Raw genomic sequence first — 20,639 nt, 5'->3', positions numbered from 1 at the left:
GTTATCCTGATGACTACAGGGCTTTACTTTGGAGTCACAGGTTTTCAACTACGCAGTTACTTTTATGTGCAACCAATCTGTCCAGATATGTCTCTGTGTATATGTCTGTTCATGTATGTGTCTGTGTGTATATGTCTGTGAGTGTTTGTAGGTCTGTATATGTGTTTAAATCTGTATATCTAGATCAGTGGTTCTCAACCTGTGGTTATGACCTCCTCAGGGGTCACATATCAGATTTCCTGCATATCAGATATTTCCATTATGATTCATAACACTATCAAAATTATAATTTTGATATTCAATGAAATACTATAATGGCTGGGAGTCACCACAGCATGAGGAATTGTATTAAAGGGTCCCAGCATTGGGAAGGTTGAGGACCACTGTTTTGTCTATAGGTGTGTATGTCTGCCTATGTGTGTATGTGTATGTGTATGTGTATGTGTATGTGTATGTGTATGTGTATCTGTGTGTGTCTGGTTTCCTGCTGCTGTCCTGCCTCCTCTGTGTCTCCCAGTCTCTGCATGTCTTATGCCTTTTCCTCTCACTCCTTTTCCCACTGGGCTCCTGCCCCCTCCTTTTCTCTCGCCTCCTTTCTCCCTCTCTGCTGTTTCTCTTCCCACTTCCCTGCCCTCACTTACTCTTTGGAGAAAAGATCTCTGAATTCAAAATATCCAAAAGGCTGGTGCAGAATAAAGTGAAGCTCCTGAGTTCTCTTGAGCTGGAGCAGAGGATGCTCACAGCCCTTCAGAAGCAGGGGAGACAGGTAATGTTTTGTGCTGTGAGAGGGATGTTGACTCAGGGCTGGGTCGGCAGCATTCTTGACTTTGCACTCTGTCTTTCTGAGTTGACATCCAGGGTGCTGTTGGCTGGGCTAAGGTGAGGGTTAAAGGACTCAAGGCATAGCACGGAATGGGGAGAACATGACTTGTTTGGATTCCCCCCAGCCTGGACAGGGCCAGGCAGACAGGTTGTCATGGCAGGACGCAGTATTCTCCCTGGGGTCATGGTGACATCGGAGAGTCCATTCTGTGTGCATCTTGGAATGTTCTGACTTTGGGGCTGGGAACACTGTCTCAAGGGTACTTAACTTTCCTAGCAGCCACCCAGGCTACTTGCAGGTCATACAGGAAATGCTCTCAAATCTGCCGCAGCTGCAGGAGTCTCTGTGGCCTGCTAGCCCCACTGGCCCGAGGATGGTCACTGTCAGCACTTTCCCTCTCCGTGAAGATCAATAGGGCCCTTGGATGTGACCTCGAGTTCAATTATGACTTCAATTATGGAATAAAGAGGCTGTTATCACACACCTACCTCTTATTAGAGACACCATGCTAGGGGCTGCAGGAGACCCGTCCTGAGGGAAATCATTAGCCCACTAATTTGAAATCAATTTAAAGTGCATTTGCTTAATGATATGAGCATTGTGAATTATCTATAAATTGTTAATTTAGTTGGATGTCACACCAGATTTTTATTTTATAAATTGGGTTTCGGGGTTGGCTGATGTAAGTGTGGGTGTCACTTCTCCCCAGCTCTCCTCTGACATGAAGCTCAGCCATCTTTCTCATGCTTTTGAACTTGTGACCTGCAGCTACTCAAGAGCCTTCGGGTGTCTGAGACAATTAGGGCAGGAAAGGGTTGCTGGCAAGTGCTTGCGTGCCTGCCTTACCCCTCTGCCTCCCCACTGGTGACAGTTTGGAAGGGCGGGCAGAGTGGAGCAAGGCTGACCCGCCTCCCGGCTGCCTCTGGGTGCTTCAGCGTGGTGGTGTCTGTGCTCTGCTCACCAGGGGTCACTGCCTCCATCTGAACAGGAGGCAGGGGCATTGCCTGTGAAGCAGATTCCTGTGAGGAGGGACCCCAGGGTGGCTGACGGCCCGTGGGCTTTCCACAGAGCCTCCATAAGAGTGAGGCTGTTCCCTTCAGAGGCAGGTTTTTTTTTTTTTCCTCATGGAGTGGGAACCTGTGAATGGGAGGGAGCACCAGGTGGGCCCCTGGGGGCAGGCAGGGACCTCGATGCCAAGACAGCTGGAATTCATCAGTCTCTGAAGTTCTGCTCCATGCCAGGCCTGTTCTGGAAAGTGCATTTTAAAAAAAATTGCTTAAATAAATACTGACTTCAAGAACTTACCACTTTGTGGCCTCTGTGTCACACACCCTACTGAGACTTGGCTGCAGCAACACTGTGCAGGGGGATTCCTTGCCCTGATTAACAGATGAAGGCCTGGGAGCGGTTGATTGTGACCCACTGGCTGCTTCCATTTCTCCCACAGAATCTGAATCTGCAATCTATTGCAGAGGGCTCTTCACTTTCTTTGGGAGAATGGATGGACAGCATTTCTCCTCTGGTATCTGGCCCGACAGACCCCACTTCTGGTCCAGCTGGACTTGACACCAGGCCTGGGTTGAGGCCTGCAAGCATCCCTTCTGCTGCAGAAAGGATACTGGTGTTTTGGTTGCCCAGCTGCTCTAAAGAAAGCACCGAGAGCGAGCATGTAAGATCTCAGGGTTCTGAAGCAGGAGAGCAGGATGCCAGGCGAGCAGGATGCCAGCAGCCCAGGGCCTGGTGAAGCCTGTGGATTCCACCTTTGCCTCTCCCCAGTTGCAGGTACTTTGCAACGTCATAGGTGCTCTTTGGCATGTAGATACCCAGCTCTGGTCCTCAACTTCACCTGCTGTGTGTGTCTGTACTCAGATTCCCTCATTAAACACCTCCCTTCCTCCCTCTTTCTCTCTGGCACTCTCTCTCTGTACGTGTGTGTGTGTGTGTGTGTGAACACAGGTATGTGTGCCACAGTGCCTTTGTGGTCAGAGGATAGCCTCAGGCATTGGGCCTCTCACTCCACCTTGCTGAGATGGGGTACATCACTTGTTCCCCACTGTGTATGCTGGGCAAGCTAGCCCATGAGGGTCTGTGGATTTCTCTGTTCCCATCTTGCCTTTCTGTAGAGCATTGGCTTCACAGACTCCTGACAACATAGGTTTTGGGAATCTGAACTCAGGGGCTCACACTTGTGTGTCACTGAGCCATCCCCTCACCCAGCCACTGGTGTCATTTTATAAGGATGTCATCTATATTCATTTTCTGCCATAACAAAATAACAGGCGGGGGCTTCAACCACAAACACTGGATGCTGGCAGGGCTGGCTCGCACCTTCTCCCTGGGTCCTCCAAGCTTTGTGTGCTCTTGCAACCTGCACTCTAATCTCTTCTTACCTGTAAGAACAGCAGGCAGGCTGCCTCAGGCCCATGTGTTAACCTCCCTCCCTCACTAGAGGCCTCATCTCCAACAAAGTCACACATGAGCATCCAGGATTAGGGCCTAAGGAAATGAATTTTGGGATGGGGTGGGACACCGTTCAGGGCACAGCACCAGTCAGTTGATTAGAAGCAGGGTTCACCCTAACGACCTCGTCTTAACTTGCTTTAACTTGTGAAGAGCCTGCTTCCAAACAAGGCCACGTGCTGAAATACCAGAGGTCAGGATTTCAAAATATCATTTGTGTGCGTGTGCATGTGGGCGACATTGAGCTCATACAATGGGGCTGTGTGTGCATTCCCGGACTCACTGGCATTGTAGATGAGCCTGAGCTGGCCTGCTGGGTGCTGCATGACCCATGGCCTTGTGACCCACCTTTCGGTCCAGGAACTAGCCAAGCCTCCAACCCCTCAAACACCCAGCTAACCTACAGGTTAGTGTGGATTTACAGAAGACACACTGGGGTCGTAAAGCCACCCAGAGGAGCCTGGAGAACCTAGCTTGCTCTGTGACACCATGGAATCACAAGATGAACACAAGATGAAAGTTTATTTTTTATTCTTTTTAAGTGATGCGAGTGTGTGTGTGTGTGTGTGTGTGTGTGTGTGTGTGTGTGCCTGCCTGTGTGTGCAGTGCCCTCAGAGGGCAGAAGGTCTCGAGTCCCCTGGAACTCGAGTTATTGATGGCTGTGCACTGCCCACCATGGGAACTGGGACTCAAACGTGGGTTCTCTGTAAGGCAGCAAGTGACTCTTAACTGCCAAGCACACTCTGCAGCCCAGTGCACCTGTTGTTTGAAGCCAGCAGACTTTGAAGCATTTGGTTAAGTACCGAGAAAGGACAGCTATGCAGTCTCGGAGACAAAGGGGCGTGTAAAAGGTCACATCTCTGAAGCCAGGCGCCAAATGGCTGGGCCTCAAGGATCAGGCAGTGTCGAAACATTCTTCTCAAGCTCCCAGGAGTCAACGCAAGGTGATGTAAGCCTGTAATCCCAGCACTCAGGAGATGGAGGGGGGACCACCAGTTCAAGGTCGTCCTTGAATACATAGGTACTTTAAAGTGAACCTGGTGATACATGAGATTCTGCTTAAAAAACAAAAAAGAGGAGAGCATGGTAGGTGGGTGGGTGGAAGACAGCCTGGTACCCCCTACCCCCAGACCTTGCTCTGCTCCTGTGGCGGTGTCAGCGAGAATGGCCCCCGTAGGCTGGTATATTTGAATGCTTAGTTCCCAGTTGGTAGGCTCTTTAGGAAGGATGAGCAGGTGCGGCCTTGTTGGAGGAGGCGTGTCCCTGGAGGTGGGTCGGGAGGTTTCAAAGCCCATGCCAGGTCCATTCTAGCTCTCTAAGCTCTCGGCTACTGCTCCAGGGAACGCATGAAGCAAGAGCTTGGACGTCCATCCCTTGCTTCTGTGGAGCACCTCCTAGTGGGGTAGTGATCCATCGCAAACAGCGCAGGGGGAAGGCGAGGTGCTGTGTGGTGACTAACCCACGATGGGGGTTCCCACGAAGGCTTCCGGGGGAAAGCCAACTCCTTCGGGGCAAGGGGGCACTCCACAGTGCAGTGCCAACAAGAGGAGGACAGCGTGTGCAAAGGCTGGGGGTGAGCTGCAGCACTGCACCTGTTAGGGGTGATGCTGGGTTAGCAGAGCCTGAGAGCCAAAGCGGAGGGTGTGGCATGAGGCACGTTAGAGCCCCGACGAGCCCTCAGCTCCAGCGTACAGGCTCCAGGCGGTGCTCAGGCAGTTATTGCTGCTACCGTGTTCATAAGGAACACCCCCAAACTCGGCTCTTCCAATGCTAGTAGTTTACTGTCAGCGGGGAGTCTGATCTATGCTAGGACCATTTAGGATCGGCTGCAGGCCAGACATGGGGTCACGCTGGTCCTTCAGGGGTCTCAGCTTCCTGGAGTCATGGCTTGGGGGCCGTGTCCTTTTCTCAGAGAGACAGAAACACGGAGGGGCCAGGAATATTTCAAGACTTTACTGTTTTCTGCTTACCCTGTCCCACGGAAGAGCACGGGTCCCACAGCCAGGCTTACTGTTGGTAGGACAAGAAAGCGCATTCCCCCCCAGTCAGAGGGACAGCCGGGGAGGGAACAGCGCCTGCTTATTGAAGAGTTTCGGATGGTAAGCACATCCGTCTACCCAGGGTTGGTAGACCTGTCTGATAAGGCGACAGGGACGATGGCAACAGCGTGACAGGTATTACTGTGGCCACGGCTTGGGCAAACATCATCTTATTAAAACACAAAGGCCACACTCAGCGGGTATTATTCTATTTAACGGATGAGCAAGCAGGTAAAGACAGAATGTGTGAATTGCTTGGACACAAGGCCAGCAGAGGCAGAACGGAGGTGCGATTGTGAGAGCATGACAGGGGGGCAATGAGCCCAGCTGACCTCCTGCTCCCCAGGGCTGCTGGGTCCAGCATCTCCATGGCCCACACAGGGGCTGGGAGAGGTGTCAGGCCCCACCCCTTCAATCGCTCCAGACTCTCTAGCTCTAGCCCTGTCCCTGCTTGGGGAACGTAGCATGGCTGCAGGGTCCTCGGCATTGCCACCAGCAGATCCTGGAAGGGCATCAGATGCAACAGATGTCAGCTCATGTTTGTTAAGGCCTTTGGGGGGGACCCCTTCTCTCCTTCCTCCTGCTGTTGGAGTGGGCTTTCCAAGAATCTAGTGTCAGCCACCCCTCTCTTTACAAGAAAATCATCTACATGATCAATTCTTGTAGTCAGAACACTGGAGTGCACAGAGATTTATGGCAAGAAGCTTCTTCCTTGGCTCTCTGCCTCACAGAAGCGTCCCCGCCCTGGCACACACAGGTAACCACTGTTGCGGCTTCTCGTATTGTTCTCCAGAATTATTTAATGCACATGCAAACAAAAATGAGCACAGGTTCGCACCTGCTTGGGTATTTTTCAAACACATAAGCGAGTGTATTCCACATAGTTTTACAACCTCCTTTCTCTCATTTAATCTTTGTTGGCAATTTTTTTTCCATCCCGGCTCGAGGGAAGCTCCCTCATTCATTTTCAGCCACAGAACGCAGGCCTCTGTAACTCACTTCACCCGCTTCTATGCTGATGGATGCAGGGGTGGGCTGGGGCTCTGGTTCTTGGATAAGCCAGACCAGTCTTGCGTTCACACTTTCTGCACTCGGCCAGGGTTCAGTTTACCTGCACAGGATCAATTCTCAGGAGCAGGGGTGCTGAATCCGAGGGGCGGGGTGGCTGTAATTCTGCTACCGACAAACAGTCCTGCATGGCTGAGCAGATCACACTCTGACAGAGGATACCTGAGAACTCGCTTCCCCACAGCCTCACCACAAAACTTTTAAATCTATCAGCCAGACAGAATGGGCTTCTGCTTGGAAAACCCTGTTGTTGCTCCCCTGTTCTCCCCCAAACAAAGCACAGCATCCTTTGGCAGACATGGAGGTGGACATAGCCCCCTGTCCATCTCCAGGCTTCCGGTCGGCTAGGGAAGAGGACAGGAACACGTCTCTGGCCGCAGCTTCCTTAATGGAACAAGGCAAAGACCCTTTCCTGAGGCACACTGGGCACTCTCAAGGGGCAGGGACACCCCTTAAAAGCAGAGTAGGCACCCCTTAAAAGTAGGTGTCAGTGACATCTGGTCTTGGTAGTACAGTGAAGCCAAAAGGCCCTCGGTGGGTGAAGGGCTTTTACTCACTCGGACCCCACTCGTGCCCTTGGCCCCTCCTCCACACAGAAGAGGCACCTTGGTACATGAATGCCTGCATAGCCTGGAGCCCCCAGGCTGGTTGCTGAGCTCCAGTGAACAGAGATCTCATTAAGCTCGGCAAAGCTCATTAAGACTGCAGCCCACATTGGCGTCAAAGGAAGGTCACGCTTCTTTTCACGGGAGGTGGTGCCTCTGGGACCCGGTGATGCCAACAGCCACAAAGAATATGAAGGGGATCAAAGAGGCAGACAGCTGTCCCTAGGGCACCCAAACTGTCACCACCTCCTTCTCCTAGGCCTGTTCCTGCCCTGGAGACATCCAGGTGGGAATGGAGTCAACCAGCCACTACACCGGGCTCCAGGAAGGAAGGCAGGCACGCTGGCCTCAGAAGCTACGCACTGGATGTTGAGATTGCCATCCGTGGAGGAGACAGTAAGCCTGGCCAGAAGCCAGTGTGCCACACGCTCTAGCCCTCTCTGATAACCAGACTAATCATCTGTAGACTGGAGGCTTATAGGAGTCCCACGGGTCACAGAGCTGCCCAGAAGCTAGCGAGCCTGAGCCACAGTCTCCTCCATCCTCAGCCCACCTGCCCAGCATCCCCATAGCTCTCTGAAAAGGCAGGAGCCCAGGGAAGAATGAGCCATTCCTTAAAAGTAACTGGGCCAGCAGGGCTCTCCCTGAGTGAGCAAGCATCGTGTGGACAGTATGCAGACGACCAGGCTCTACATTAAACTGGGTTATTGGGAAGATCTCAGGACAAGGTCTTGGAGACACCAATCCTTTGGAGCTTTGCTAGCAGTCTGCCAGGCCCCTCCCCAACCCTCCCCAACTTTCGTAACCTGCTATCAGCACCGCACTCTATGCTGTGGTCGGTTGCATGGGCCCTGTATATGTGGCTGCTACACAAGGGGCTCGGAGCCCGCCTGCTCCCTGAGACCTTTCCCCCATGACAGGCCTCCCGGGGCTCCAGCTTTACCAAGCAAAAAGTGTGTTAGGCAGATCCAAGAACTTGCTTCAGGAGTTTGAGACCAGGCTCCTTGGTCTGACTGCAGCCTCCACCCGCCGTCCCCCCCCCCCCCGGAACACCATCTGCCCTTGTGAGAGGTTATGTGCCTTGATGGTTGAGGATATGCTTTGGGGACACAGCTATGCTCCACATCAGGCTCAGGATCCAGGAAAACCCATCTCTCAGGCCTTGGCTCCCTTGAATCCATCTACACCTGATGGTTATAAAAAAGAGCTGACTCCTCAGTGTGGCCCAGGATGCCCCTCAGTGGCCCTCGGATGCCTGCTCCACCACCTTCCTGATGTCATCATACTTGTCAGCTTTCTCCAGGTGGCATGTCAGGTCCATGGCACATTGTGGGTAGGAACATGGCTGCTGAGGAGTCCTTGTCCTAACTCAGCCCTGAGTACCTCCCTCAGTTTCCATCCCAGACCTCCAGAATAATGGGAGGGGCCTAGGGAACCCTACTTTCTTGAATACCATCAATAAAGTTCACTGCACCCACAGAAAAGAGAGAACGAAAAAGAGCTGACGCCTCCTGGCTGTGGAGGCACACACCTTTAATCCCAGCACCTGGGAGGCAGAGGCGGATGAATCTGAGTTTGAGGTCAGACTGGTCTACAGGGCGAGTTCCAGGACAGCCACAGAGAAACTCAGACTTGAGCTGCCCCTCCCCCCAAAAACCTGACTCTTGAATGTGATGACCCTGTCCCCAGGTATTCGGTGGCCCTAAAAGCTTAGTCTCCATGAGCAGGAGCTTATGGGGGGGGGTGTCGCTGCCGCCAATCAAGTTAAGATGACATCATGAGGGTGGGGTCAAATCCAGCATGACAGATGTCCCTCTTAGAGAGGAATGAGGACGTGAAATGATAGGCACATGGAGGCCAGCAGATGCCCAGCAGCCAGGGAGGCCTGGGCCAGATCCTCTCTTTGGATTCCCAGAGGGAACAGGCCTGCTCTCCAAGCCGAGGGCCCTCTCTGCTGCAGACATCTGTGGTGCCATCATAGTGCCTCAGGAAACAAACACCAACTCCAGGAAGAACGTCTGTTGTGTTACACGCCAGCCGGTACCCACAATCGCTTCACTTCTTGACTGTGGATGGTGGGTCCAAAGGTTTGATATTTCCTCAACAAACACTGGGCACCACGCCACGCCAGGCATACTCTAGGACACAGTGGTATCTGTCATGCTTCCCAGCCCTCCCTTCAATATCTATTAGGGACCAGGCGAGCTGGTGCGCAGACCACCCTGTTTCCTTTCTCACCCTCAGGGATCTGTCGCAGTCCAGGCCGTGTCCAGCTTTATAAGACCCCCAAGGAGTACGGTATCTATGCCCAGGAAGAACGCCAGTGGCACCAGTGGCTTTCACAATGCCAGGCTTTCAGAAATGCCCATCTGTGGGGCTGGCTGGGCCCCATAAAGGCACAAACTTCTGAGCCCCAACCACTTCCCACCAGGAGGCCCCAGCCTCACGCTGAGCCCAGAGGGTTCCCAGCTCTCTACCCACTTCTGTGCCTGTCCGGGTCCGGTGCCGCCCTCTGTGGCAGGCTGCAGGTGAATACTTAGTTATCTCAATTTTAAGAACATGATGGAGCCAGCGAGGCTGAAAATGCTTGTGTTAATAGCGGCGGTCTGCAGTTTTGTCTCATTTTAATAGGGACCATCTGCCGCGAGCAGGCGGCAGGCGCAGCCAGCCCCTCCCCATGTGCGCAACATCCCGCCACACACTCTCAGTCAGGTGGGGGGAGATGAGGTTTGAATCTGTAAAGATGGCTGAGGCAGAACTCCAGGGAGGCTGGGGCCGGGGCTAGGACATGCACCACCCCAGGAAGTGCCTCTGTTTCTGCTGCTGGAGTACAGGCCTGGGAAGGGCCACAGGGTCACCGAGCACCCGCGCCAGAAAGCCGAGGGGGCGTGGTTGAGGGCGTGGCCTCCCTGTCCCGAATCAGCTGTGCTGTTCCTGCAAAGGCCCAGTGGAGTCCTACGTTCTGAGGCAACTCTGGCTCCGCCCCGATCCAGCCACAGGGCAGTCCCTGCCTCCCGGTGCCTCAGTTTACACATCTCTAGAGTAGGGGGTCCTGAAATGTCCACCAAGCAGGTCGTGAGCACTGACGCAGTGTGAGAGGACCCACTGGCAGGAAGCCGGGTGGTGTCCAGGTGTGGGAGGGAGTCTTCCACGGCCAGGCAGACCTCAGTGGGGGGGCTGCAGCCCAGATAGTGTGGGGGTGTCTGGCTTCACTCCCAGTCTGGGCTGTGATAAAGGTGGCGTGGCCCACACAGCTCTGGGGCCCAGTCCCACGAAGCCTGCGGGCGGAGCTAGTTGGAACTGGGCCAGAAACCGAGGCTTTGAGTCTCAGACCCCCTCATCCCCGCTGCAGTGAAAGGTGCGTGAGTCAGGACCCAAGCACGGGGCTATAGCGTGGCCCCGCTGGGCAGGGGGATCTTGTAGCCACTGCGCAGGAGCACGAGACAGGCACCCAGCCCTAAGGCCCCTGCCAGCAACACCGCACCCAGGGCCTTGAGGAAGGAAGTCCTGGTCCGGGTGAAGGAGCCGGGGGCCATGATGCCCAGCAGGGCGGTGCTGACGGTGAGCGTGTAGAGGATGGACACTCCGGTGTTGAGCGCCACGATCTTCCCGAACTTGGCGAAGGGGGCAATAATGCAGAAGAAGAGCGGGACGGTGGCGATGACGGTGGTGAGGGCGCTGGACACGATGGCCACGCCAACATGCCGAACTGCCTCCAAGGTCCTCCACTGGCGCTGAGAGCTGGCATCCTGAGGGGGGGTGGGACAGAGAGAGAGAGAGAGAGAGAGAGAGAGAGAGAGAGAGCGCCCTGGGGCTGAGCGCACACTGTGGATAGCCAGCGTATACCGCTGCCCCAGGCTGTCTCTGCCTAAGATTGGCTGACAAGGCTGTAGGACAGGAGGGCATGCATAGTGGGTCCTCAAAAATGGGATCTCTGACTGGAGTTACTCCACACTTTCAACCAAAAAGTAATTGAAAGCGTGGCTGACTTAATTTTTTTGTCACCCTTTTAATCAGTCTTCACATCAAAGCAGGAAAAAAAAAAAAAAAAACGAAACAAAACGGAGGCAAGTTGGCTTTAGTTGCCAGCTTGGCACAGCCTGGCATCGCCTGGGAGAAGAACCTCAGCGAGGGGTTGTCTACATTGTGTTGGGCGGTGGGGGTGTCCTATGGGTTGTTAATGGATGTGGGAAGACACAGCCTGCCATGGGTGGCTCCATTCCCCAGGCAGGGGATCCTCAACTGTGTGGTCGTGGATACCCCAAGCGGAGCACAGCGAGCAAGCGAGCTGGCAAGAGCGCATGCATTCCATTTCTCCCTGCTCCAGACTGAAGAAGGATGGACTAGATGTCTGAAGTTTTTGCCCTGACCTGTCCGTCATGATGGACTAGAAAGCGGAATCAGAAGTCAAACAAACCCTTCTTCCTCTAAAATGTTTTTCTGCCCGGGGTATGTACAGTATCACAGCAATAGACATTTAACTAGAACAACTCTGCTGCCAATCCCCTCCTTAGGTCCACAGCAAGTGTGGGCTGTTACTCCATTAGAGGGTTGCACGGCTGTGGTCTCATGACTGGAAAGACACCCCATGCACCCAGGGCTGCGGACTGAGACACTGCAGTCTCAGGGAGAGCTCCAAGGACTCGGCTTGCCTGGGGGTGGGGGGAATCAGATGGGATGTCCCAAAGTGGGAGGTGAGTCAGGGGTCAGGCACACACAGGACTGCTTACCTCAGCCTGGTGTGGGGGTAGGTTCTCCCCAGCCAGCAAGTAGCCTTCTACCAGGTGGACACAGTAATCCACAGAAGAGCCAACCAGGATGGACAGGGAGATGGCCTCCACGGCGCCCATCTCCCAGCCACTCCAGTACATGATGGTCACCACGAGGCAGACAATGCCTGTGAGAGGGACAGGGAGGGTAGGGCTTAGACCTTTCTCTGTTCTTGTGGTCCTACAGGGTCTCTGGGGGATGGGGAAATCTATAGTCAAGAGGGATGATGGGGTCAAAGTCAGAGAGAAGGGAAGGGAGGAGGGGGAGGCAGGTACCACAAGATGCCACTCACCTAAATGATGGCGCAGAGAGAAACCTGGCTCCATTCACACAAACGTGCAGTTTCTGTGTGTCACCGTCACGTAATGCCAAGCGGGGGGGGGCAGGGCATTACGGATGTAGGGGTGGGGATGGCAACAAGGCCTTTGCTAAGACTGGAGGGCCAGAGGCTCAGCGAAACTCGGAGCCTCGAGGACCAGAAGACCCCTACACGTGGGCCCACTCCGGCCAGCCTGGCCCACTGTTCCACCAACCACATACCCACATCTGGCCCACTGCCCCCTGCCATATACCCCGGCTGGTGTCATTTCTGGTCGCCCTGGGCGGCACACATACCTAGGATACTAAGGAGCACGGGCAGCAGCAGGAGGACATGGGTGGTGAACACGGCCACCGCGGCCACACAGATGAGCAGGGAGAGGACCAGGCCGTACAGGGCACTCTGAACTCCTGCCAGGTAGGAGAGAAGGGGACTCAGGGGACGCAGGGTGGAGAGGCTGCGGCTCCCTTTTTCCTCAGTACAGAGGTTACCAGGGCTGTATGAAGACAGTCAGTTAGCTTGGCCACCCGGAGGTGCATGGCCTCCCTGAGTCTCTCTTCGGTGAGGCAAGGTCTGGCCATAGGTGAATTTTATTTGGAGTTCAAGGAGTTAAACAGGCCTCCAGAGAGGCCATGACACACTCTTTAAATTATTATTGCACGCATGTGTGCATCTGCTCACATGCCACAGCACACGTGTAGAGGCCAGAGGACTTAGGGCTGTTGGTTCTTTCCTTCCATCACGGGATTCGGGGGTTGACTCGGATCATCAGGCTTGCATGGCAAACACTTTTATCCACTGAGACACCTCACTGGCCAGAATGCTACTTTCCAGGTGGCCAAATTCAAGATCACACATGGACAGACACCACCAGCAGGAGAGGACTCGCACGCTGGCCTCTCATCCGTAGCCGGGGTGCTGCGTTACACCTCATTTCTGAGCCAGGACTCGGGGGGGGGAGGGCAGAAGGGTAGCACAGACAGACCACACTCTCAGTGTGGGCGACTGCCCCTGTGTGGACACACAGCACCTGCCCGGGGAGGGCTGGACTCACACCCACCTATGATCTCCATGAAGATCTGCTTCCAGTGCTCACAGGTCTGGAAGCCCCGTCGCAGGGCTGAGCCCTCAGGGAAGGCCTGCAGCTGCTGCCGGAGGAAGCTCTCCCAGCGCAGGTAGTCCGAGTAGGTCTGGAAGGAGGACTTGCCCTTGTAGGTGGTCTGCAGGGGAACAGGCGGGTGAGACTCGGGGTCTGCTTGCATGTCCTGGGGACAGCTGCTCAGTGGCCACCAGTGGAGGGTGTCCCGTGAGGATGTGGGTGCTGAGCCACCCCCCACGCACTGCTAGGAGCTCAGCATGTCTATGCACAGCTCCCTCTCTCTCTCTCTCTCTCTCTGTGTGTGTGTGTGTGTGTGTGTGCGTGTGTGTGCGTGCGTGCGTGCGTGCTTGGTCAGCTTGGAAGGGTTGAGATGATCAAAGCCATCTCTAGTTTCAGGTTGGCTGTGGCATCAGCCTGGAGAAAGGAAGACAGTCCCACCACATGCTACAGTATGAATGGACCTTGAAGGGCACGATGCCCATGAAAAGGACAAATCTGTATGATTCCATTTATGTGATCTATTTAGTGTAGTTAAACACAAACGGAAAGCAGAATGAGGTGTGAGGAAGGGCAGCCACTTGGTGATTAATGGGGACAGAGTATCCATTAAAGTTTTACAGATGGATGGTATCAATGATAGTCCAACAGTGACACTGAATTTTTCTTTCTTTTTGAGCCAGGGTCTCACTACTAGGCTGGCTAGAAATTATATAGACCAAGATGGCCTTGAACGCACAGAAGACTACTTGTCTCTGCCTTCTAAGTGCTGGGATTAAAGGTGTGTGACACCATGCCCAATTGTCAATGTTTTTAATGTCACAAAAATGGCTAAAATGGTGGGATGGCCAGTCTCCATTGTCAGTTTGACTGGATTTAGAATCACTGAGGATTTGATGAGGTACACCTCTGACTATGTATGTTGAGGGTATTTCTGGTGAGTTACAGTAATTGACCCGCTTTGGATGTGAGTGGCACCACCCCATAGACTGGGGGCCTGTGAGTGAATACACTGAACAAAATGTTAAAATAAAATGCTATCAGAGTGCCAACACTCTTTCTCTGCTTCCTGGCACACCATGACAGGAGATGCTCCGTTCCACCACTGTCTCAGCCATGATGGTCTACCCTCTTCCTCTCTACTCCCAGTCAAGCATTTAGGTAACAGTAATAAAATACTAACAATACAGACAATTGGTACCGGGAGTGGGGTTGTCGCTGCAACTAAGCCTGACCGTATAGTTCTTAGGTTCCTGGAGGTTTGTAGGAGGAATTTGGGAGTTTGGAGCTGTGGACTAGAACAGCTCTTAAATGTTCTATCCAGAGCTGATGAGGCCATTTTGGTGGGATCTTGGGAGACCAGAATGCAGACAGGAATGTGGGCAGTAAAGACTGTGCACTTTCAGATGGGAGTAAGGAATCAGGGAATTAGACTAGAGTCCATTCGTGTCACATTCTAGAAAACATACACACTGTCTGCATCTTGTCTATGTCCCTGTGATGGATAACTTTAACTGTCAGTTTGAAATAATCTACATTCACCTGATAAGAAGCCCTCAGTGAGGGACTGTCTACACCAAGTGGGCTTGGGGGCATGTCCATAGGAGGACTGTCTTGATTACATTAATTGGAACCCACTCACTGGAGGAGGCACTACTATCCGAGTAGAGAAGCTTGAACTGTATAGGAGTATAGTGGGGAGGAGCTGGAGAGATGGCTCAGTGGTGAAGAGCACTGGCTGCTCTCACAGAGGAGCTGGGTTTCATTCTCGGCCCCCACACAGTGGTTCACAACCATCTCTAACTACAGTTCCAGGGCATCTGATGCTGTCTTCTGGCCCCTGTGGGCACTAAATACAGGTGGTGCATACATGCTGACAAAACACACATACACAAAATTATTATTAATAATAATAATAATAATAATAATAATACATTTTAAAGAGGGGAGAGCCAAGCACAAGCATGCATTCACTCATTACTCCCTGCTTCCTGACTGTGAATGCAGATGGCCAGATGTCTCAAGCTCCTGTCACTGTGACTTCCTTACTTTGATGGACTGTAACCTGGAACTGTGAGCTAAAACAAACCTCTCTCTTGAGTTGCTTATGTCAGGGTGTTTTATAACAGTGTGCTGGACAGTCTTATGCCAACACAACACAGCTGGAGTCATCCGAGGAGGGAACCCGAGTTGAGAAAATGCCTCTGGGAGATTGGGCTGCAGGTAAGCCTGCACAGCATTTTTTGTAATTAGTGATTGACGGTGGTGTCATCCCAGGGCTGGTGGTCCTGCATTCTCTAAGGCTGAGCAAGTGATGGGGAGCAAGCCAGTAGGCAGCACCCCTCCATGGCCTCTGCCTCAGCTCCTGCCTTCAGGTTCCTGCCCTGTTTGAGTTTCTGTCCTGGCTTCCTTCAATTATTAACAGTGATGTGGAAGTGTAAGCCAGGGAAACCCTTTCTTCCCTAACTTGCCTTTTGGTCGTGGTGTTTTTCACTGTAGCAGTAGAAACCCTGAGCAGGGCAAACAATAACTGGAACAAGACATTAAGATAGTCTCAAAACATTGTGAGAAGACACATTTAAAGGTGACAGATTCATTAATTTGGCTGAGGAAGTTTCAAAACAGCATAACACTGAGGCTGTGGCATGGTTAATACTGCCTATTTTTAGCCAGATTTACAGTGAAAACGCAAACCAATGAAACAAAACAGAACAGAAGGATGTAAAAAATATGCAGTCTGTTCACAAAGGGAGCCAGTTGAAAGCTGTGGCAGGACCATTACACAGGTTAGCACTATGAAGAAAAACCCATGTACTCTAAGCTGGGACAGTAGGAAAAGCCATAAGGACATCCCATCACTGGAGACATAAAATGACAACTCATTTGAAGGACTTTTTCTTGCCAAACACGGGCCCCCCAGGGAAGTGCTTCCACTACTTGGGCACTCAGAGCCCTTGAGTTACAGTCCAAGGCCGCATACTGCTCAAGTCGGTGTCAGACCGTGGTATCACCCACACAGTGCTGTTTTGTAGGTAGGCAGGATGCAAGAGGTAAAGGTCACAGAGCTCGTACCTGCCTTTTTTATTTCACAGGGGCTCACAGCTAAGAGCTTACCTTGAGTCTCAGAGAAGACTCTGAAATCAAGACTTTTGAAAGACATCAGAACTGTTAAGAATACATTTTTCACTGTGAGATGGACATGACCTGGACCAGGGGTTTAAACTGATATATTTAGGTGTAAAGTTGACAAGGGGTAGACTTGTAACACATAGTAAGGGAAACTTGTAGGTTTCTAGAAAGCATTGCGTAGGGAAGAAAGACTTACCTTGATGTGGGTGGTACCATCCGGCAGGCTGGCGTCCCAGGTACAATGAAAGAGGAGAAGGCTAGTGGAAAGCTAGCATTCTTGTCACCTTACTTTGTTCCTCTGAGACATGGCCTGCTATTCTCCGCTACATCCTCCTCTCCATGGCGAACCAAACCATTTGAAACCATGAACCAGCCTGCCTGCCTTCCTGCCTTCCTTCTTTCCGCCTGCCATTGGTATTAGCAACAAAATGCCAACTAATGCAGGCACTAAGTTTTATATAATGTTTTGCCAAAGATAAAAAAGGAATGTCCTCCCTGGAACTCTGACTCAGACCTTGCATCAGCCTGGGATTCATCTCACTGGGCTAGGGATCTCTAGTCACATGAGCTTATCAGAGGCTTCATGGTTTGTACAAGTAACACTGACCATGGGAGACGGCCTGAGGGGCCTGAGGACACGCACTCTCTCCCACTTGTCACCTGGTCTTATTTTTGCCACTTCCAGCAAAGTGCGTTATCTCCACGGGTCTGTGTCTCCACAATAGCCAAGCTGGGCAGGGGAAGTCTTTCAATTTTTTAAAAAGACTTATTTATTTTATGTATGTGGCTGTTTTATCTGCATGTATATCTTTCTGTACACCAGAAGAGGTCATCTGCTCCCTGGAGACTACAGTTACACATGGTTGTGAGCCACCATATGGGTGCTGGGAATTGAACTCAGGACCTTTGAAAGAGCAGCTAGGGCTCTTACCTGCTGATTCATCTCTCCAGCCCCCGCCCTCCTTTTGAGACAGGGTTTCTCTGTGTAGCCCTGGCTGTTCTGGAACTCGCTCTGTAGTCCAGGCTAGCGTCAAACTCAGAGATCCACCTGCCTCGGCCTCCCAGTTGCTTCGATTAGAGGCGTGTGCCATCACCATTCAGGTGGGGAAAGGCTTTTACACCCTGCTTTGTAGGTGGAGAATAAGAAGCCAAAGGGAAGTGGGGATCTGAGCTATAACGTCAATCACACCACGACCAGGTAAAGGCTGGGCCCTAGTCTCCACATGGAGGCAGCAGGACGCCTTCTCAAGCCTGAGAGACTAAAGTGCCAAGTCTCAGGGAGGCCAGGTCAGGTGACTGTGTGTATAATAAGAATGTGCGTGTGTGTGCACACGTTCCTGGATCTCCCTTGGCAGAAGCAGAGAACATAATGGTGAGAGTGGGGAGTCTCCTGGCCTCCCCTTATCCTTACAGACTGTTAGTCTATGTGTAGAAAGGACGACGGAGTGGTGCAATCAAGTGGGGGTGGTGCTTGCCAGTGACAGCTTGGCAAGGCCAAGTGTCTTTCAAGATCAAGGCCTGGGTGTCTTTCTCTGGTCTGGGCTGAGGGACAGGAGTGGGAAGGACTCAGGTTCAAGGTGAGCACACCTCGCAGGGGCCCCAGCCTCACCGACTCGAAGGCCATGGAGATCCACTGCACGCGGCCCTCCTTGACACCCACCGCCCCATGGGACAGCTGCCCGGGCAGCAGGTTGGGCTCAGGCAGCTCCTTGCACTCAGGGTGTAACATCTGCAGGAAGGAAGAGATGCTGTACCCTGTAGGAAGAAGCAAGAGGGGGTTGTGGCAAGAAAAACGGTCAGTCCCACACATTACACCCAGGCGCACTCACTCCCCTGCCTCTCAAGCCTCCAGGGCGTTAGCACACACTGAGCAGTGTCACTGAGAGACCTACAATTTGCCACTGAGGCGGGAAAAGTACACCTGCCGTTTGGACCAGCCCCTTGCCCTGCCCTCAATTTTTGGAAGTGCCCCCTGGAGGCATAGCTATACATTACGCTAGCACATCCCTGCAGCGTTGGGATTCACTTTCAAGCCTGTGACAGCTGGGGGAACCTCTGTACGGTGAATGCTGTATGGATGCACTCCAGCCCAGACCCCCGAACACCAGGCATGCGTCATCAAGCTGTACCGCGCAGACCGTGGACCCCCAGCCTCCCCAGCCTTGCCCACACACACCTGACGGCAAGCACTGGGCCCCGCCCGGCTTCACCAGCTCCGAGTTGCCCGCGATGGCCTTGCAGAGGCGACACAGGTGCCCGATTTCTTTGAAGAGGTCAAAGCTGCTGTCGTAGATGACGCTGCCCTTTCCCAAGGAGACACACGGGCCCAGGCACTCAGTGAGTTGTGGACTCAGCCCCAGGCTCCCCTTCCCCACTGTGGGGACAACCCTGCAGCAGCTCCCTTTTCCACATCACTTCCTCACGTGGATGCCCCCTGCTCCCTTTGCTCTGCCCCTCTGGCCCCTCTGCTCACCCTGCAGCCCCTGCTCTCACCTCTAAAAAGCCTTTTCGCTTTCCTCCCTCGCCTCCAGCCAGCTCTATCTTACAGCCTGCCTGTCTCCTCCTTAGTCTCCCACCCCTGCTCTGAGTGTGGACAGTATCCATCTGGACTGCAGAGACTGACCTCATCTTCTTCCTTTCACGCCTGCGCCCAACCCAAATACAGCTACACTGCAAGTACACCTGTTGGGCCTTTCAGTCACACATGGTCAGTGGGGTCAACATTCAGACCCCACCCCAGAGGAGGACAGGCTTGATTCCTCTCATCTCTGTTCCAGCCCCTAATGGCGAGCAGGCAGCCAGTGGGTCCCCAAATGTACCCTCACTCCTCAGTAATTCTCCATCAGTTCTGCTTGGCCCTCCCAGGGAAGAACGGCTGCCTCAGGGGCCTGTGGAGGCCCCATGAAAACTGCAGGAGCTGTGTTTGAGTCAAGAGTGCATGGGAAGGTAGTGGCCATACCGGGTCCCCGATAACGTGGTTGTCCATCTGCTGGGTGCGGTTGATGCCAATGATGCCAAAGACCACGAAGACCATGGCCCCTGTATCCACCAGTGGCCGCACTGCTGGCTTCCCACAGCCTGTGTTCACACAAGGGTTGAAGCCAAAGGTGGCAGAGATCCGAGCCTTGGGCACTGCAGGGGAGGGATCAGAGCCAACACTGAGGGCGGGGCCCAGGCTTCTGAGGCTCCCCTCGACCCCCCGAGGGATGTGCGCCCACGATTACCTTTGTCGCTAGGCACATAGAAGAAGCCTTTGGTGGGCCCATCAGGGCTGGAGCTGAGCAAGCACCCAGGTGGCGTCACACACAGGCGCCCGTGGAAGGGGGGCTTGTGAGACTGAGCAAAGTACAGCTTCCTGTGGAGGCAGGGAGGCCAGGCTGAGTGGGGACAGCCCAGAAAGATCAAACGAGGTGAGATGAGGAGGCCTGGCTGGGCTAGGAAGCCGAGGAAAGGTCAGGGAAGGCAGCGCAAGGAGGCCATTTCAGGTGGGGACCAAGCTGGGCTCCTCCGGCACAGGACAGAGGGTGCCCAGGGCTGGGGTCTGGAGGCTTGCTTTAGTTCTGCCTCTGCCACGACAGACCTGATCCTGATCAAGGCTCTTCCCTCTGGGTCTCACAATCCCACAATGGCTCAAAAAGGGAGGAGGCATGAGGGTCCAGTTTAAGACTGGCCTCCAGAGTTGAGGAAGGACCTAGGGCCAGCCTTAGTCCATCAGCAGCCAGCTAGCCCACTGCAACCTGAGGAGTCATGGAGCCTTGAGTCTGCCACTGGCTTCTAGTTTCTCCTAGAATGTTTATTCAGGGAATTGCCAGGAATTGCCACCCTGAGACAAGGGATGCTTAGCTAGAGCCACCTGACCACCTGTTGCCTCCTGACTTCACCCGCTGCTCCAGGTGGAGTCAGCCTGTTGGGGTGGGGGAGCCGAATGCCCAGGAGCCAGTTCACTGTCAGACCGCAGCCCCCAGGTGGCCCAGGCAGTGTAGGCCTGGCGCTGAGATGCCTTCCTGGAACAGGAGCTGCGCTCTTCCCGAGTGTTCCCGTTCCTCTCCCGGGGAAGTGATCGCTTTCCCGCCCTGCCCCTAGTGTGCTGCATGGCACACATTTGGTGTTTGGAAAATTAATGGCTGGGTACTTGGGCCAAGACAGCCCTACCTGACACAAGGGCATAAAGCCTGGGGCAAGACTGCCCTGGGGACTTGGGACACCATGAGGTGGAGGATGTAGCTCTGAATCAGCAAAAATGAGGCACCCTGCCGCATGCCAGGGGGTGGAGACTGAGCATAAACCACAACAGATAAAACTGGCACCAATCCCCAACAATCTAGGAAAG

At 53.4% G+C, this 20,639-nt stretch overlaps 1 protein-coding gene across 1 annotated transcript in view; it reads right to left on the bottom strand.

The window, feature by feature from the left end:
- Positions 1 to 9,568: 9,568 nt before the first annotated feature.
- Positions 9,569 to 20,639, bottom strand: part of Disp3 (dispatched RND transporter family member 3) — a 47,408-nt gene continuing 36,337 nt past the window's right edge. Inside the window, exons 14-21 of the mRNA XM_060379087.1 lie at positions 19,534 to 19,664; positions 19,269 to 19,441; positions 18,486 to 18,612; positions 17,919 to 18,064; positions 13,145 to 13,304; positions 12,381 to 12,494; positions 11,726 to 11,892; positions 9,569 to 10,744 (exon numbers count right to left, since the gene is read on the bottom strand). Of these exons, the coding sequence (XP_060235070.1) occupies positions 10,382 to 10,744; positions 11,726 to 11,892; positions 12,381 to 12,494; positions 13,145 to 13,304; positions 17,919 to 18,064; positions 18,486 to 18,612; positions 19,269 to 19,441; positions 19,534 to 19,664 (1,381 nt within the window). The 3' untranslated portion in view covers positions 9,569 to 10,381. The remainder of the gene's footprint in view (positions 10,745 to 11,725; positions 11,893 to 12,380; positions 12,495 to 13,144; positions 13,305 to 17,918; positions 18,065 to 18,485; positions 18,613 to 19,268; positions 19,442 to 19,533; positions 19,665 to 20,639) is intronic.

Source organism: Meriones unguiculatus, chromosome 3, assembly GCF_030254825.1.
Source record: "Meriones unguiculatus strain TT.TT164.6M chromosome 3, Bangor_MerUng_6.1, whole genome shotgun sequence".
NCBI lineage: Eukaryota > Metazoa > Chordata > Mammalia > Rodentia > Muridae > Meriones > Meriones unguiculatus.
Note: the sequence above shows the minus strand (reverse complement) of the source record. Positions and strands in the feature narration are given on the sequence as shown.